This window comes from Mustela lutreola, chromosome 13 (genome assembly GCF_030435805.1).
Source record: "Mustela lutreola isolate mMusLut2 chromosome 13, mMusLut2.pri, whole genome shotgun sequence".
In the NCBI taxonomy this organism is placed as follows: domain Eukaryota; kingdom Metazoa; phylum Chordata; class Mammalia; order Carnivora; family Mustelidae; genus Mustela; species Mustela lutreola.
This window is the reverse complement of record NC_081302.1, coordinates 14,451,617-14,471,944: the sequence shown is the minus strand read 5'-3', so window position 1 is coordinate 14,471,944 and position 20,328 is coordinate 14,451,617. Positions and strand designations below refer to the sequence as shown.

Below are 20,328 nucleotides of genomic sequence, written 5' to 3'. Positions count from 1 at the left end.
GTTTTCTAGGGGGTACAAAAATTTTCAGGTTGACGTATACATAGTTTGAATCACCACCAACATTCATTTGCACACTTCAGACTGTGGTGGATTCTAGTATGCTATACGTATTCCTTCCTCACACATTTTCCCCACTCTTTCCTCAAATTGCTTAGTACGACTGGTAGGCTACGGCACATAAAGAATACTACCATGGCGTGTTGTATTGAAACTTACAGTTTCAAGTGTAATCTGATTTTCCAAGATATTACAGTATCATGCTGAACATCAGAGCAGATAATTCAAAAGGCCAGTGATTGCAAAGTATGAAGTCACATGCAAATTTATGTCTGATGCAAAGCGCCTCCAGAATAGTCAGTAGAGAGAACTGAGATAACTTAGGGTAAGGAGAATTTCAAAAGGTCATCAACTTTCTTAGTTTTGACTCCCGCATCAATCTGTTCACCATAAGGTAGGCAGACTTCAATAAAAGCTACATCAGTCTAAGTCCCTTATAAATTCTTACACCAATCAGTTAATAAGAGTAATAGCCTGAGATACAAAATTGACATGTAACCTCCAGCACTATTTTACAGAACAGAGAGTATCCCCATGTCACTGAGGCACTGGCAGTTCCTGTGCCCAGGACAGTGAGTTCACGAGGTATTCAGTGGTTTTCCCAGAAGCTGTGGGAGCAGGGCAGGGAGTACACAGGGCTTTGGCCATTGCACGGCCTCACTTTGAAGAAGAACCATCCCTTGTTATAATAGTGGGTGAAAGCGAAAGACCAATGAATTTTAAAATGAACAAAAGCTGGTTTCTAAGCTATGGTCTGGCTTTCTTAATAATAACAATACGGTTCTTTAATACATCTATTTCCACAATGGGCCATAACAGTTTCAAAACCTTAACTATGAAATAATCTTCCCATTTTATACTGCTCTTTATCAAGTTCTTGCCAATTTCTAACTTTTTTTTTTAATACAATCTCTTTGTCAAATTCAGTACTCATCCAGCTATTTCTACCTAATTTGCTGTCATGAAGCGATCTCCTCCTCCTTTGAAATTCTCTAAGAAGGGTCTACATACTTTGCCATTTAGAATATTTAAGTTTGCAGTAATCTGTTTTATTCATGATTTTTTCAAGACCTCATTCAGGATTTCTTCCCTGAATAATCATTTTCTTGGAGTATGTTTTCCTTTAAACTTAACATATACAATTTAAATTCCATTAGCAGCTAGAGAAACTCAAGCAAATTCATCTATTTTGGCAGCGTGTCAGCTGACTAATTTATGAAGTGGGGACATTATGCATTTCAGTTGGGAGCTGCAAGAATCAGATTCATTGTCTATATTAAGCCCCATGATCGTATTTTACAAACTTTGAAAAATAAATAATAAATGATAATAATTATAGTAATATTGCAGGAAAGCCCCCTATACAGTCTAAAGAAATGATACCTAGTGCACTCACTTGTACTATGGAAATAAATGCTTGTGAGACATCATGTTCTTCTGCAATATAGTTGAAAGCTCGCCAAAGAGCAACGCCAACGTCATCTGCTCCATCAACTTCATCATCTGTGTTAACAATGAACACAAAACCAATTCTGGGAAAAGAAGGTGAATAAGGAATGTCACAATTACCCCTTGAATCACAACCAACCATGATTTTTCAACATTACTAGACTATAACATCTAGATAGAGTGTGTTAATAGGGGGGATGAGGGAGTATTATATTGAAAAGTTTGATTCGTAATGTCTAGTCACCAACAAACACCTGTCTAATGGATTCCTCCAAACTGTCAAACTCTCTCTGATGGTGATATTATTAAATGACCATGTTTTTCCAGAAAAATAAAGGGAAAGTATACTCTTAACAGAACTTCAGGGAAATGGATCCACCTTCCAGCACCCAAAGTGGTCAGACTCTCGTGAAATGAACGTGGTTTACGAGATGACTTAGCAGTTCTGACTAACAAGTCTATCATAAAGGTCAATGATGTTTCACAACACAGCCGTGTTGTGTAAGGCATTAAAGACCACCACTGCTTTCAATTCCACATGAGTACTCTGTGGTACAACATGAACATCACTGCCTTTCCTTCAGCTGACTGTGTAATGTTATAAATTGACAATTACCGAAGAGGAATTTTATGATAATAGAAAAGTTCAGCAATTTTTACAAAATCCAAGGTATATCCTTGAGCAGGATCAATAAACAGAACCTAAAAGAAAGCATACAGTTTATAATCACTATTTTGTTTTAACATTTTGGATTTTCATGAAATTCAAGTTTAGTCTAGTTTCTGTCACTAAAGGTATAAAATTCAAGGTGCCATCTTTTTCTAAAGAAATGTCCAGCAATTCTAAGGAATTTTATATAAGAAGGAATTTCATAGGTAATAAAGGATTTCCAAAAGCTGCACATCTGAATAATACATGGAATTTAATATGAGATCACTCACCCCTTTTTTGAAGCACAGCAAAGTAAATTTTTTTTTAATAACAAGTGAAATACCTTATTCTAAATGTGCATTGGATTTTCTGTAATTTTAAAAAAAAGATAGTAACTGAATTTTGAAAAAAAAACAGCATTAATATAACTGTTCGCTCTACACTGCTATAGGAAATAACATATTCACTTTCTTTGTGGGAAAAAAAATAAAGCCCTAGCTAAGAAATTCCACACATTTCACAGTTGTATCACAGGTTATTTAATACTATCACAAATAACTCATATGCATAGATGATAAAGTGATATTCACACACTTTCCCTGAAATGTACTAAACTTTAATCTTTAATTAGTTCTTATTAGTTCTAGAAGGAAAAAAGTTCAATCAAATTCCTTTCAGAAAATGTGACCATAACTCATCAATTTCATATCGGAACTATAAAAACACATCTAAGGAGGAGGCAGATTTTGTGGCATTGCTGGCTTTGGATGTCTGGCTGGCCATGCCACCGCACACTTGCCGTATCAGGCAAGTATTTTCCTCTGTGTTACACAAATGCCTCTTCACCAAGAACGGGGTAATCCAAAAAGAATGCAGGATGCATACCTTCATAAGAGATGTACACAAAATGTCACATAAAACTCACCAAATTATGAAAATTACGCCTTACAGAAGGTATAGTTCCAGGGAACACGGGCTTCAGAAGCTCCTGGCAACTTGCAGGCCATGTGACATACAAATCATCATTTTCTAGGTCATTAATCCACTAGAGAAGAATTCAAAAATCTGTGAAAGCTATATTAAACTAATATTTAAATCATTTCCAAAGCCAGTTTTCACTCTTTCAAAGTAAAAATACACAAAATTTCTCTATTTCTGAATAAATATAAGAAGCCAGTTGAATATTCTTTAAATTAAGGAATATATGATGTGCAATGGGAAATTTTATATTCCCATGGTCTTTTAGATTAAGCCTGACCCTCCTTCCAGAACAACGGACTTCTTCTATTCATGTTCGGCTTTCATATTAAAAACTGTATAGAAATTACTCTCCATAAACCATGTGGCAGAGACTAAGTGTTTATCTTAATTATCAGCAGTATAGGTCCTCCACCTCCCTTCTCAAATTCTAATGCTCAGACATAAGGAAAATGAAACATGACACCTTGAATGTTCGATTCTAATCAAGAGCTATTGGTTTCTACTAGACTAAGCTGCCTGCCTGAAATAATGGTATGAGCTGGGAAGACATAAACCACTGTTTAGACCATGGAGGTAGGGTCAACCAATTATCAAGAGTCAATTAGTTACAAGGCAGGAAGCTTGTGCTGAAGGCAGGAAGCTCCATTCCATCCCCAGGGACATTTTCCAAATTGCAGCCTGGGAGAACTCATTCAAACAGAAAGTGACGGTCATATTGGGCTGCAAAGACAGGAGTCAAAATTAGGGGTGTCTAAATGGTAAGAGTTGAGGGGGCAGGGAAATCCAGGAGAAGGGGCAGTGTAGGGAAGAAATCGCAGTTTCTGTCTCTATATAAATTCCTCTCATTTGCTGACTAGGAACCTGCACGTACCCATGGCAACAGCCGGGTGCCAATACCATAAAAAAAAATAAATAAAGAAGAGCCAGGGGGAAACAGACACTGGGACTTTGAAGCTACAGCCACGACACAGTAATGAGACAGAAGTTGAAGTGTGAAGTGCTAAGGCTTTGGCAAACGCTGCTCTTTAATTTGAGAAACCGACAGGGCTAGCTGCCAGGTGTAAGACACAAAGAGGAAGAGCTCCCACGAAGCCCAGAAACGTGCCTCGACCGAGCCAGGTGAGGTTTGGTACTTGGGCTGCTGTGGCAATCCTGACCAGCGTTTGCTTCTGTAACTTTGCAGAGGCAATTTCAGGCTCCTCTCAAAAACTGCCATGCAAAAAAAAAAAAAAAAAAAAAAGGACTGAATATTAAAATAAAAGAGAAAAAGCAGGCAATACAGAGGGACTTAGGACTTTAAAACAATTATGATTATTATATATATATATTTTTAAAAAGAAGAAAAAGAGATGGAAAGATGGAAAATGTTAAGAGAACTAAAAATCCATTACAAGAAGAGCCAAAGGGAGATCTAGATTTTAAAACTCTATAATTAAGAACTGTAAGAACTTCTAAAGATGATTTAACTGCAGAGTGGACATGGAGGAAGACAGTGATCAGTCGACTGGATGACAGAGCAATACAAAGTATATTAACTCAAGTGCACAGAGAAAAGAAACATTGCAAAATCAGAATGAAGGGTAAGAGAGATGAACGAAAAAGGCCTGCGGTCTAGCGAGTGCTGCTGACCGTCCCAGAGGAGAGCAGAGAGGAGATCCGTGGTGCCCAAGAAATCAGGCGGCCTCGGCAGTGGTCCAGACAGGAGGTTCTGGGGAGTATTTAACCATGTCAGAAGCAGGGGTTTCAGAGGGAAGACTGAAATTGCTTCGCACAGGCCCAGAGACTGAACTGCCCATTTTTTACTCTCAGGTAAATTTACAGAAGCAGCAACACTGACTGGAAGAGTGGCCTCCCAGAACTGCATGCAGAACTGGCTGGCAGTGACATGACACTCCAGTGATCTGCCACCATTTATTTTGTTGGCCATACTCTGGCCTTTGCATCTACGTGCTACCAAGACACTAAAGAAAAGACTTGGTTATTAATAGATTAGAACGTGTAAGACATTCTCTTCACTGTCCAAGGAGCTACAAAGTTTAGCAGATGGACATAAGGTGGGTCATGGTGTTAGTGGACGACTTTCTGAGAGATGCGAATAACTTAAAAGATGTAAAATTGACATCTTTTGGTCTTCTCTAGGGAGTGACATCAGCTAAAATGGCTGAGTAAGGAATTTCAAAACTCCACCCTGACACAAAAGCAATAAGAAACTAGAAAATTGAGGGGAACTCAACATTTTAAGAACTATGAAAACTAACCAAAATTGAAAGCTTGCAGCAACTTTGAGAGCATTTATTCAAGAAAAATGGCACAGTCTCAGTCAGAACTGTGAGATATGTGGTGTGAAACTTATCCTGGTCCCATCTCGTGCTCCCAAGCTTATCAGTAGCGTTGAAAATGACAGCCCCAATTCCAGTATCAATACTGGAGAAAGCAGAACAGACCACATTCTGAAAGGATTTAATTTTTGTTTGAACTGCCCGTTGACTCCTCAGAAAACCCACTACAAAGGTTTGTCTATATCCTAACTCATACCAGTGTTAGAGCTGCTATCCTATTTTGTGGAAAACAATTACGGGCAAATGCTTTAGTTGCTCCCGCCTGCAGCAACAGAAAACCCTTGGGATGAAAGCAGAGCAACCAAAATCTAATGAGGAAAGGCTGGGGACTGAGATGTTTTGGGAAACAGGACTTTGAGAAGTTCTGAAGGATTCCTGGGATTCTAAAAGGTTGTACACGTGCCCAGGGAAGACTGAAAAGCCCCAGGTTCTCTCCTCTGGTTGACTCTGAAGCTCTGTGTAAGCAACAAGTGAAGGCTGAGGCAGATGCAAGCTACCTGGCTGAGGGTCCGACATGGACTGCTTCCCTTGTGTCCCCTCCCCCCCCACAGGTCATGTGCTACACAAACACACAGAGCCCCTATGCAAGACTGGGAGTTCTGGGGTCCAAGCATTTAAGTAAATCTCTGTCTCTACTGAGTAGATGACTAGGCAGACTAACAGACCTCTGTGGCCACACATAAGAAAGAACACAAGCTTTACAAAATTAGTTCAGAGAAGTCACTAAACAAGTAACAAAAACAACAACAAACAGCAACAACAACCCCAGGGAAGGTGAGAATCTGACTTTCTGAAGTGCCATACTGTAATATTCAAAATGCCCAGTTTTCAATAAAAAAAATTAAGAGGCACTGAAAAAATCCTAAAACAAACATAAGAAAATAGTTCTATTTACAATAGCAATAGGCCACACTTATGTGTGGCCACAGAGGTCTAAAACACTTAGAAATAGGTTTAACAAGTATGAGACTTGTATACTGAAAGCTACAAAAGCTACATCACTGAAATAAAGAAGATCTGAATGAATGGAAAGACATCCCATATTCATGGATCAGAAGACTCAATTTATTAAAATGGTGATATTCCTTAAATTATCTATGTATTCAATGAAATGTCAATAAAAATTCCAACTATCTTTTTTCCAGAAATGGACAAGATGACGTTGTAATTCATAATGAAAGCAAGAGTCGTAGAACTGCTAAGATAATCTTGAAAAAGAACAAAGTTGGAGGACTCACAATTCCCAATTTCAAAACTTACTCCCCAAAGCTACAGTAATCACTGTGGTGGTTGCATAAGGGGATGATATAGATCAATGGAAACAAACTGAGTCCAGGGGTAAACCCAGCGTCTGTGATGGGGCCCACTGTCAGTGTAGCAAGTTACATCCTTAACCTGGATAAAGAAATCATTTCCTCTCCCTGTGCTGATTGCTGTTTATCAGTTTTGAATCTTACCGCTGTCATCTTGGTGACAAAAATGAAGCATTAGAATTGTTTTGAGAGAATGACAAATGGCTAGGGTGACTTGGGAAATTTCAGGAAAAGGAAATCAAAGAAAATGATCATAAGCACCTCAGGAATATGGCTATAGCATGGAAATCACAGGGCAGAAAACGGAAAGCTGCCACTAGGGGCAGGGTAATTTAGGTGGAATATGACCGAAGCCCCCTCCACTGTGGGTGGTCTGGCAAAGAGGACTGAAAAGCAATTATAATCCAAAGGAGCCAAACATACTATCATATGGTTGTTTACTGACTTTAACAAAATACTAGTGAAACCTGAGGTACCACGGCAAGGCTAGAAACAGGAAATTAAACTACATAAAATTTAAATTGTGTCTTCTGATGTCTGGGACAGAGAAACCTAGAATGCTTAACCAGGGATGGGAGAATACCCAATGACTCTCTTAAGTTTTTACTCAACTGTTAAGCAAGCAACTTTTAAGAAAAAAACTGTCAAGGTTTGTTTTGGGGGAGGGTATAAATACAGTGGACACAAGTAATGTAACTCAGTGAGCCAGCTTTCTCTGTGAAGACAAAAAGTGGAGAGACAGATGCAGGGGGAGAAAAAAAAATTAAAAGCACAGTATTGCTTTCATTCTTGAATAACTCTGTTTAAGATAGCCAACAGATTTTCTGACTGCTTCCTGTGTGATGGGACCTGATGGATGCTGAGGATATCTAACCAACTCCTGGTTTTTGTGCAGCTTACACTCCACTGGAGGAAGATTCTACATAAACAAATAAATGGATATCATATTGGATGGTAGGAAATGCTATGAAGCCACAATCAAGCTAAAGTGTGAGGTAAGTACATTGCTGCTCTAACAGACCAACGTGAAAAGAGTGCTCAGAAGTCAGGGCTCTGCCTTTTGCGCAGTTAATTTTTTTTTTTAAAGTACGCTCCACACCCAGTGTGGAACCCAACACGGGGCTTGAACTCATGACCCTGGGATCAAGACCTGGGCTGAGATCAAAAGCAGATTGCTCAACAGAGCCACCAGGTGCCCTATGTCAATTCATTTTTTTAAAGGAATCTAGAGAATAAAGTGTCACACATAATTATCTACGGAAAGCAGGCACTTTCCAAGTGGAAAAGCAAAAGCATTTAAGACACAAAACCTCTGTTAAGAGTATGCAAAAAAAAAAAAAAGAGATATTTAAAACATTAAGCTATTATTTAGTCTTAAAAAAGAATAAAATTCTGATACATGCTACAACATGGATGAACCTTGACAACAGTATGCCTAATGAAATACCCCAGGCAGGAATGGACAAATAGTACGTAATTTTACTTTTATGAAGCACTTAGAAAAGGCAAATCCGCAGGGACAGAAAGTAGAACTGAGGTTACCAGGAGCTTGGGGAGGAGGGACTGGGGAGTTACTGCTTTATGGGTATCGTTTCTGTTTGGAATGATGAAAAGACTCTGGGAAAATGGATCCTGGTAATAATTTTACACTGTGTATGTACTTAATGCCAGCAAGTCACATACTTAAAAAGGTTAAAAGGGCGTATCTTATGTTATATATATTTTACCTCAATAAAAAAAACTACTTCCCGACACTCTTATCGAGAATGGAAAAGAACACCTCCTCAGGCGTCCAAGAGATGGCACAGGGTCAGAGCCCTTACAGCAGAGCAGTGGGGGAGTGGACCGGGCGTGGGTGATGGGGACCACAGCAGGGCTGCTCCTCCCCCACAATGACTGGCCTCGGCTGCCAACCTGGGAGGACCAAGATGTTACTTTACAAATGCAGCTGCAAAGTTTCCTTAGAGATGTATTTCTCTCCAGAGTAGTCTTGAAACTTACTGCCCTTACCGTGGCCCATGCTCTCAGTGCTCTTCTACGAATGCTTAAAATTAAGCATAAATGCTTAAAATAAAAGTCCCAAAGTATTAAGATTACTAACACAGTCCTTTCTTTTTCTGCTAAAACCTTTTTAGAGGAGATGTTTGTTAATTGAGCTTAAAGATATCCAAGTTAAAGTAAACTCCGGCCAATGAGAGAATATGCTCTCAAGAGCAGGAAAACAGTAACAATGAATATTTATAATGAGGCACTTAGTGCTCTGGAAAATACAGGGGTAACTAATTCAGAACTTATGTAACTTGTCCTGAGTCTAAGGTCTTCATGACTCAGGGAATATACAGCATTTCATTGGTTATGTTATCCTTCCATGATTATGGAACATTTCCAAGATTATCTTTTAAATTTTTATATGAGAAATTAACAAGTGGTCAGAGATGTTTTTTCCTTTTTTTCTGATCATGTAAGTCATACATACCTATTGCTAAAAATTTGGAATTTTCATAAGAGCATGAAGAAAAAACCCAACTACCTATTAAACCATATCACCCATTAATAAGAACATTTTGACTTATTTCATCTGGATCTTCTGTCCATCTTTTCACACGAGAGTATCATGTATTGTAGTTCTGTAATTTCTTACTTAACATGCAAGAACAGCCACTGTTCCTGGTTGTTGAAGCAGGATTATAAGCGCAATTCTGATGTCTGAATAACATACCTGAGCACATGGATATACAATTTACAGTATTTCTGTTATATATTTATTTCGTTTCTATTTTGTTTTAAGAATACACAGTGATGCTCGTGTCTTTGGGAATGAATACTTTTCTCCATTTCCTACTATTTCTTGATAGTGGTTTCCAGTGAAATTACTTAGATCAAAAGCTGTCAATGCGGAAGGACGCCATAACCATGACTGCTTCCAAGTCTGCTCCAATTTCTACTCTTTCTGGGCATCCTTCTATTCTTCTGCATTTCCTCAGTTAAGCTGCAGGGTTTTCTTTTTTTTTTTTAACTGGTTATTATTAGTAGTAAAGATATTAATTTTTATGTTAATATGAATAAATCACCATGTCTTCCAAATGGTTTTTGGAAATAAAGCTTTTGATCTGCTTACTGTCACTTCAAACCTATTCTAAGGTCTTATTGATTAAAATGTTGTTTTGGAGGAGTTTTACTTATATAATCTGCCATGTGATTATTTTCTCATTTCTGATAGTTATACTTTTTATACTAATGGTAAATCAAAATGGTGATATGGACATATTTATATTGATTATGCTATAATTTAGTACTCTCAGAGTTTCATTGTTAAAAATTATGTTTTATGTTGGTTTGAGATACATATTTACTTATTTGTTCAAAGAATATTTATGTTTATTGAGTACCTACTAAAACCAAGCACTGAATGGTGAGAAAAAAATGGATAAAATTCCTACTTTCAAGATGTTTATATAGTCTAGTAAGAAAAAAAGACATTCAGAATGGCTAAAATTAACAAGTCAGGAAATGACAGATGCTGGCGAGGATGTGGAGAAAGGGGAACCCTCCTACAGTCTTGGTGGGAATGCAAGCTGGTGCAACCACTCTGGAAAACAGCATGGAGGTTCCTCAAAAAGTTGAAAATAGAGCTACCCTATGACCCAGCAATCACACTACTGGCTATTTACCCTAAAGATACAAATGTAGTGATCTGAAGGGACACGTGTACCCGAATGTTTATAGCAGCAACGTCCACAATAGCCAAACTGTGGGAAGAACCTAGATGTCCATCAACAGGTGAATGGATAAAGAGCCATTTGCGATAATGTGGATAGAACTAGAGGGTATTAGACTTAGCGAAATAAGTCAATCAGAGAAAGACAATTATCATATGATCTCCCTGATATGAGGAAGTTGAGAGGCAACGTGGGGGGTTTGGGGAGTAGGAATGAAATAAATGAAACAAGATGGGATCGGGAGGGAGACAAACCATACGAGACTCTTAATCTCATAAAAGAAACTAAGGGGGGCCGGGGGGAGGAGGGTAGGGAAAGGGTGGTTGGGTTATGGACACTGGGGAAGGTATGTGCTTTACACACTGCACAGCACTCAGTAAACCTGGTGATTCACAGACCTGTACCCCAGGGGCTAATAATACATTATATGTTAATAAAAAAATAAAAAATTTTAAAAAAGAAGAAAAAAGGACATCAAAGAATCACAGGAGAAAATTATAAAATTATAATAATTCACTGTGCAAAGTATATGGAAGGACTGGTAGTTCTGTAACGTGACAGAAATGCATGTATACATATATACACACGTGTGTGTGTGTGCACACATGTGTGTATGTTGGGGGGTAAGGTTAGCTCAGCTGGCCAGCTTGCTCACACCTTGCACATTCCCTAGAAGGACCTGCTTCTGTGACAAAGGCTCTAGTTGGCTTCTGAGAACTCACACTTGAAATGTTCTGACAGAGTTTCTCCCATGCTGAGTGTCTTGCTACACGCTGTGGAGGTTTGTACGGAGTTTCTGGCAACATTAGGATGAACCCGAGCTTTCCCCTGAGGGTCTAGAGCTTCAGTGACGGAGATGAGTCACATGGGCATTATATGCTCATAGGACAGACCCCTTTCCGAGCCCTGTACTCCCGGCTCCAGCTAGCCTGGCACGGATCGTCACACATGAGATCAAGCACATCGTCTACGACTGCATAAGGAGCCCCTTCTTGGAAATTCCTGCCTGGTTTCCTCTGGACTTTGCCTCCTGTTTTCTCCCTCTGCTGACAAGGCTTGTGTTCTGCTGCTCTAAGACTGCAACCATCAGTGCAACAACTTCTAGCTTCCTGAGTCGTTTTAGCCCATCCCTGGGCCTGAGGCTGACCCTGCGGCTCCTCGATACAGTGCATCTACGACTGTTTTCCAACCTGGGTAGCTGAGGTCAGCTTCTCTCAGAAGTACTGTCTGGAGCAGAAGCCTGAAGAAAGAGTGGGAGCTGACTGGCTAGAGAGGGGAAACACTGCTTCCCCAGTATGAGAGAAGGGAAGGAAAGTGGCGAGAGGAGTACTTCACAGTCTGAGAAATGAGAGGAGGGAGAAGGCCAAGGACAGCCTCACTGGCCACACTGAGGATGGGAGCGCATCCCGGCCACACGCAGAGCTGAGGTGAGCAGATTCCCAGTTCCCGCAGGCAGCAGCACAGACCAGAACCCTCGGAGGCCCCTGTGAGCCGGCCAGGCAGGGTTCTCACCATAGGAGGTGGTATTCTTACATTCTTCAGATTCTAATTATTTGATGTTTTGCTGCTGTTCTTCATGGGGTTACTTGGTTGTTTGTGTTTGTTTTTAAAGCTGGAAAGGATCCTGAAGGAGAAAGTTCTTGAGAGGAAATGCAGAGAACAGGAAGAAGGGGAGAGAAGGTATGAGAACGAGAAGTGGATGAGTCTGTATTTTTACCTTTTTTCTCACTGAGTTCTCCTGAAGCCTCTTTCAAAAAGCTTACATTTATTTGAAAGCCTGCCAATATTTGGTTTTAAGCTAAGTCTTAAATCTGAAGTTTTTAAAAACAAAGAATTACATGAGCACTTACCACTATAGAAGAATGCCTAATATCTAATGCATAGGTATGGTCCAAAACATGTGAGTTTAATTTTAAAAAATTGCTAACATCTTCTTTGATGATCCCAAGATTGCGGAGGCCATTCATCATTTTTCCTTCTAGTTTCAGCATATCCAAAAGACTTTTAAAGGAAAAAAAAAAAGTTTTACTTTGATTTGCCAAGTTAAAAAAAAAAACCTTTATTTAAAGTTTATAGCTTTCTTAAAGCCTCAGAAACGAATTCCACTGGTATTTTTAATAATAGCGGGAAAAAATATTAAACTCATTGACAATCAAGACGAGGAGTTCTAGTTAGTTATTTAGGGTAAACTCAGGTTGACTTTTTTTTCTGTAGTGATAAGATCTTAATATCTAAGAGGTAAGGCAACAAGGTATATTTATTACATTCTTTTTTTTTTTTTTTTTAAGATTTTATTCATTTATTTGAGAGAGAGAGATCACAAGTAGGCAGAGAAGCAACAGACTCCCCACTCAGAGAGCCTGATGCAGGGCTCGATCCCAGGACCCTGAGACCATGACCGGAGTCGAAGGCAGAGGCTTAACCCCCTGAGCCACCCAGGTGCCCCTATTTATTACATTCTTAAGCAAAGAAGTGAAGATATGTTCACTCACCCAAGTGAGCCAAAAATGAAAGGAACAGTACAATAGGTTACTCTTTTTGTAAATCTACTATTAAAACAAGGTGAGATCAAATAGGACCTAATATATAAAATTTTAGCACAGAAAAGAGCCATTAAAGCATGAAAGTTCACATCTGTTTAGAATACATATTAAAATTTCGAATCATATGTATATAATACTCTGAGAGTGCTTAGACATGACAGAAAATATTATAGCTAAAAAATAACATCAACAAATAATGCTACTGGCAAAAAGTCTGGGCTGTTTGAGTCTCTAAGTTTCTACTGAGGAAGCTCACATGTGTGCCAGGTAAGTGCCTTGTTCTTCCCAAATAGAGCGCCTCTCACCCTGTCTTCCCCCAGGAAGTCCCAGGAAGGCCCAGACAGGTGGTCTCCGGCCCAGGTCCCGCAGCTGGTGCACAGAGCGGGGATGTGAATGCTGTGGGAAGATAGCACTTCCCTGTAGCTGTGGCTTTATGGATTGTGGTAAAGTGTGCTGGTGTTTGGAAAAGTAAAAGTTTACCAGGCAAGGAAGGATGTTATTACTTTTTGAAACCAACTGTTAAAATTCATATTTATAATATTTAACCTAATTGCCTCCTTAAAAAAAATCCAATCATGCAGATCACTTTGCTTTTCAGAAATGAACAGAATCAGAATAAAGCAATATATGGATTTTAGAATACCATTCTCAGGGAGGTCTATAGAAATCTACATTTATTAAGTATTTTATTTAGGGGCACCTGGGTGGCTCTAGTCGGTTAAGCATCTGCCTTTGGCTCAGGTCATGGTCTGGGGTCCTGGGATCGAGCCCCGTGATTCTCCCTTTCCTCCCCACTCCTACTCTGACATTATCTCTGTCCCTCTCTCTGTCTCTTTCCCTCTCAAATAAACTTTTTTTTTTTTTTTAATTTAAAGAGGCACCCCTAGAGATCTATATTAAAAAAGTAGAGATCTAATACCTGAACTTGTACAAAAGCAGGTGTTTTTTTTTTTAATAAGTGCTTCAAGCTGGCCTGGAGGACTTAGCTCTGAAAGTCTATATCCTAAGGCAGTTCTGACCACTGCCTTACAAAGCACACTTTTCAGCCTCCCCTCCAACCTATTAGAGGATAAGTGTGGTAAAAGGAGCACTAGCTTAAATACCACAAATCACCCTTCTAATAAGATTTAGTCTGGGTTACGATGCTACTTCACACATGGCTTCTTGAAGTTCTTAACCCCTTCGGTCTAAATTCTCTTACGTGTAAAATAAGAATTCTGGATTGCATTGCCAGTGTTCTCTCCATTTTACAGTGCTTACTGATCAGACACTTTTGGGGGGCAACAGAATTTTAATATTCCCCATAGCTTTTGTATCTACCATCTTTGTAATCTCAACCTAGTTTCCCAGGAAAACCATCAATGGAAAAACCAGACAGAGTTACAGGGTATACTGGAAAGAGCCTGGGATTTTGAATCCTGCTACTATTTGCCAGCTGTGTCCCTGCTTTTGTGTGACACTTGAGTCTTCGTTTCCCCATCTAAAAAACAGAATGGTGAGAATCCCTTTATAAGGCATAAAGATTAAATTAATTCACTATGGGGCACACAGTTGCCCTCAATAAGCATGTTTCTTCCTTTGTCTTTTTAAATCTTGAATTTGGGCTACCAATTAAAAAAAATGGTTCTTTAAATGTGTTAGGTCTATTTATCAGTAAAACTCCTTGTATCTCTGGATTTTGAAAAAATTAATATAATTTCTTATGCCTCTCTTTTAAATAGTTACTATCTTTAGATTTGCTTAGAGCTCTTCACTGGCTTCTCCTGCTCTTGAGAGGAAAGGTGAAAATCCGAAGCCTGGTGGCACAGTCTGCCCCTTGCCCACCTGGGTGACCGCAGCTTCTTCCGGCTCCTCCTCCCTCCACAGCCTGGCCACAGGACAGGATTTTCATTTTCTCAAATGGGCCACTGCTTGCAGAACCCCCACTCCCCATTCTGCCTTATCTATCCTTTAAGTGTTAGCTTAAATGATCCCATCCTTGAAGAAATCTGACATTCCCCATGTTCTATCAAGAGCTACTTTAAATCTCCGAAGTTTTACACTCCTAGAGCCCTGCAAACCTTCCTGCACTATCATTATGTATTTACTATCTGTTACCCCACCAGATCGCTTATTTCTGTCGTCTTCACCACTACGCCCCAACACCTACCAGTTTCTATAGCAGAGTAGGCACTCAGATAGTCACTGAGCTGAATTGTAATACTGATTTTATAATCCTGAATTTTAATGTTTCATGCATTACAAATACATATTTTATCAAGAGCCCCAGAGGACTCTGAGACAGACAACTTCATTAAGATACAGAGAAAAACCACACAAGTAGGGATCTCAAGATACCTCTGTTATGTCTTTCTGTCTGGTAGTTATACTGTGGGGACATGCTCAGGCAGGACAGGTTGGCTATCGAAATGATTAACATCCACTTTGCACCAGTTTTTCTGCTCAGATCTGTGGTTGAGGGGATTATGCTTAGGGAAAGAGATGTGTCAGTGGCTCCAGGGTAGAGAATGTGAAACACCATTTACGGACCTCCTCAAGTTCACTCGGCCCTACCTGCCTTCCTCCCGGGTCACAGCCATGGCCTCCCGCTGCTAACCTTCTAGGGGATGAGAGCCAGGCTTGGACCTGGCCTTGGACTCAAGCAGCGCTGACCAGACTCATGGAGGCTCCGGCTCCTCCAACTACATCCAGGGACCGAAGGCAAAGACTGTATCCGTCCACTACAACCCAAAATGCAGTGAGAGACGGGCGCTAGGAAAGAAGCATAAAATAATTCCTCACTCCCGTTCGTTCCCTAAACAGGGAATTGTGCAGTACTAGTCCCATGGGACGTCTCTCTGGATCTAGGATATAACCTCGGTAACATGTCATTTTCCTTCCTTCTCCTCTTTCCGGAATCATCTTCTTTTAGGCTCCACACTGATTTTATTCTCTAGGTTCTGACTTCTTCCTGGGAATTTATTTTGTGCTAAAAGTGTCAGAAGATACAAACACCTTCACATCTTGTCCTCCTGCAAGGGCCTTCAAGGAGCTACGGCCAGTGATCACATCAGTGAGGAACAAAATGTGTCCCAAGTCACGCAGATCACCACTGACCAGCTGGATGAGCTAACGGGGCTGTGTTTCCCGAATAATTTACAGCCTTTCTAAGTAACTGGGCAAAACGTTCCTGCTACGAAAACCTTCCCGAAATCTACGCACCGACTTACTCCCTCTCTTGAACCCGTCCTCACCATTCCTGAGCGCAGACGGAATTCCTGTCCTGCTGAGGCTTGCAGGCCAACAGCTAACAACAGCTCTACCCCTGCTCTGGAGAGGGCTTCTCCTGTGTATCTTGGTTATCATTTTTCCCAAGCATCCAACTACATAAAAAGAAAAGCTTCATTGGTGCTACTGCATTTCTCAGTCTTTTCTACATTTTCCTAGGCTTCCCCAACTGGTAAGAAAATGAAATAAACATTTACTTAATTGAAGTCCAATGATGGTATATTCAATTGAATTAAAACTGAATATCTGAACTAAGTATCGTGTTTACTAAATTTATCTTATAAATACTAATTTTTTAAGTAGCTGTATGCTTCTCTTTAAAAGTAAAATAAACTCAGTTTGGTTTTTCTTGTTCGGCCCATGACTAATTTGTGGATCAGTGCCTGTGACAAATACGAGACTTTCTAATTTTGCCCTAGAGCAGTTTTTAAAAAGATTTTATTTGAGAGAGAGACAGAGAGAGAGAGAGGACACATAAGCAGTGGCCAACTGAGCTGCCGAGGTGCCCCTACTCTACAGCATTTTGGAAAAATTATTTGGACCTATGAAAACAGAATGCTGAAACCTGAACGCTACAATTTCAAATATCCTTTCTGACAAATACAAGCACTTTAAACTCTTCCTGTTAATTCCATTCTTCTGGGAAAATGCCTTGTGTTCCTTTCAGTTCCTTCCGGAGGGTAGAGTCCCTGCCTACTCAGCACAGTCCCATGGAACTGCCCTGCTAAAGGACAGACCTATAAGGAAAGACAGTTTGCAACAATGCGGCAGGTACGGATGCAAGGTTTAGAAACTTCAGTTTTCACATCTGAGCACATGTCTCCAGGGTTTCTCCCAGGCCTGCATTCTAAGACACTTGGGAGTTTTCTAGCAAAGTAACAGAACTGTTTTGAACAAAAATATGTATTTGCTTTACTTTTAAAGTGATTATCTGCATTTTGGGAAACACTTAACTCCACAATATTTTCCTACATATAAATCATAGTTTCTATCAGTAATTTAACACTTACCTAAAAGGATCGTAAGCATTCAGATCCACACGAAGTCCATTTATGAACAGACAAGCATCACCTGGCTGAATTTCAAATCTCTCATGAAGACCCTTGAAAGAGAGCAGGGTAATAGTTAGCCAAGTCCTACAACAACAGCAACCTGTGCCTGAAGTTGGTGAATTTTCCACAGAGTCATAGAGTAAATACTTTGGGCTTTGCTGGCCATGTCGTCTCTGTTGCAGCCACTCAACTCTTTCCTGTAACACAAAAGCAGCCACAGACAACATGCAGACAAACAGGCATGCCCAGGTTCCAATAAACCTTGACTTTATGAAAACAGGAGTGAAGCTGGATTTGGCCTCTACGTGGTTAGCAGCCTGCTCACCCCTAAGCTTAAGTGATGGAAATCTCGTGATAGCTTAGAGACACAAATACCTGAATATTTTGATAAATGTTTCTGCAATATGTATAAAGTTCTAGCTCTAGGACAATTACTTACCTAATACATCTGTATCGTGTGTGTGTAGGCGAACACATACTTAGAATAGGATAGTTGCCACACTCCTAGTCCTTACTATCACAGACTCAAAACTTTGGTGGGTTTGGAAATACAAGCTGGAGGTCACTCCAAATTCATGTAGGTTCCCATTAAAGCAGTGTGTCCACGTTCATCTTTTTTTCATTCAGTACATGATCCCCGAGCATATCAGAAACACTTAGATTTTCTATGAGCTAGAAACCACTCCAGGGGCTAGAGCAGTAACAGAAGTAAAGAATGTAATGCTCTTGCCAGTACAGCATAGTTACCAAGATAGTGCGGAGGGGGTCATATCCACTTTAAACCCCAGTCTTGCCATTTAGTCACGGTAAGAGTTGGACCAAATTACTTTGCTTCCATATGTCTCTGTTTCCTCATCTGGAAAATGGAGTACTTACTTCTATCTCACAGGTAATAAAGAATAAATGTGATCTATATCTGTGTCTAGTCACACAGGCAGCAGTCACAAGTGAAGCTTTCATTACTATTAGGGCAGGCAGATTCATTTAGACGGAAAAACAGAGGTTGATATCAATTATTCTAGAAAGGCAGGTGAAGCAAGTAACAAGAAGAGATTCAGAAAAGGTTTGGAAGAGTTTAATTTTCCTGCGTGTTATCACTCACCACAACAGGTTACATAAAGAAAAGGGAGAGAAGGATCTAAATTTGTAACAGGACAGAAAATAATTCCACTTGATTTATACAGAATACTAGCAAGAGATTAAACTCTAACAGAAGAAGATTCATAGATGAAACTCTGATAGATCTTTAACTATTTCTGTGATTTCTATCATTTATTCTAAGAAATCTGCATTCTAACTCCAAAATCTATAGATGCCTAATGAACTCATTGCTTATTTTCCAAAACTTGCACAGAATTCTCATACACAGGGTGTCAAGCTCTCTCCAGCACCTAATTCGTTTTAGGCATCTCAACGATAAGGAGAAAGCAGTCAAGCACATAGATCTATACTAAACTATTACCCTCTACAAGGCTGATGCCAGCCACAGGGCCTTGAACAAAGATAGTCGAAACAGGGTAACCAGTTGAACTCATGGATTTGACTGCTGAAATACTGTTAGTCTACTGGAGACTGCTGCTGACCAATTCTTTCTCCTTCCCCTTGGAGGAGTATGCCTTCAATCCTGGAAAATTACCCAAGTGTACAATTTAAGAGAGGTTTTTGCAAATCAAAAGGTTAAGACTTCAGTTTCCAGCGATATGATGAACCAGACATCCTGAAATCCTACTAAAAAAATGTTAGATTAAAATATTAATAATGCCCTCTAAATAGATGGTTTAGTTTTTTTTTTTTTTTTTTTTTTTTAAAGTAAAGACTTCGTGTAAGGGCAGAGAAGTAGCAGGAATATGAGTCCAAGGATACAAGCAAACACTGAAGGCCCCGTCACAAGGAAATCTCAAGCTTCCTAGGCAGCCTAAAGCTTGGGGCTTGCAAGGCTGATCTCAGAAGGACCAGAGCCAAGGCCTTGGGCCCACTCAGCAGGGAGAAGGGTCAGAGGTATCCTGTGCACACAAATGAAAGGTGTGAAAGGTGATCTAGAAAACACACTGCCCTGAAGAAACAGCATAGAAGCTTGCTGGTCTCACCTTGGTTCTTGGTGAGGGAAGAACAGGTTTTCTTTTTCTTTTTTATTATGTTAATCACCTACAGCATGTCATTAGTTTTTGATGTCGTGTTCCATGATTCATTGTTTGTGTATAACACCCTGTGTTCCATGCAATCTGTGTGCTCAATACCCATCAGCGGGCTAACCCATTCCCCACTTCCTCCCCTCCAAAACCCTCAGTTTATTTCTGAGTCCACAGTCTCTCATGGTTCATCTCCCCCTCCGATTTCCCCCCCTTCATTTTCCCTTCCTTCTCCTAATGTCCTCCATGCTGTTCCTTATGTTCTACAAGTGAAACTCTACGATAACTGACGTTCTCTGCTTGACTTACTTCACTCAGCATAATCTCCTTCAGTCCCATCCATGTTGAATACCCAACTTTTTTAAAAAAAGATTTTACTTATTTGAAACAGAGGGAGAATGAGAAAGACAGAGACAGACTCCCCATTGAGCTGGAAGCCCTATGCAAGGCTTGACCCTAGGACCCTGAGATCATGACTGAGCCAAAGGCTGCTGCTTAACCGACTGAGCCACCCCGGAGCCCCAAGAACAGGTTTTCCTAAGAATTCATGACCTCTTTCATCTTCATAGGAGCTTGAGGCTCAATTTCACATTATTTTTAAGGTCCCAAAAATATACACAGACCTTTAATTTGAAGTAGAGTTAAGCTGGGAGTGCTCTTTGGCTTTGAGCAGAAACAAATACAAATTCCCAACGAGAAAGAGAGCCTCGTTCAAAAAAAGAGGGAGTACATTGCAACATAACCCCCTTTAAGAACGAACCAAGCTGGATCATTATGTGAAGCTAAAAAGAATTGTGATTGAGTGAATCTCAGAAGACTGGCTGAGC

General features: G+C 39.9%; 1 protein-coding gene across 2 annotated transcripts in view; it reads right to left on the bottom strand.

Annotated features, from left to right (window-relative positions):
• Window positions 1-20,328, bottom strand: part of UGGT2 (UDP-glucose glycoprotein glucosyltransferase 2) — a 192,698-nt gene that overhangs the window by 106,954 nt on the left and 65,416 nt on the right. For both annotated transcript variants that reach the window (XM_059144382.1, XM_059144383.1), the window contains exons 11-15: window positions 17,331-17,422; window positions 12,361-12,511; window positions 3,084-3,203; window positions 2,123-2,208; window positions 1,454-1,589 (exon numbers count right to left, since the gene is read on the bottom strand). In XM_059144382.1, the coding sequence (XP_059000365.1) occupies window positions 1,454-1,589; window positions 2,123-2,208; window positions 3,084-3,203; window positions 12,361-12,511; window positions 17,331-17,422 (585 nt within the window). The remainder of the gene's footprint in view (window positions 1-1,453; window positions 1,590-2,122; window positions 2,209-3,083; window positions 3,204-12,360; window positions 12,512-17,330; window positions 17,423-20,328) is intronic.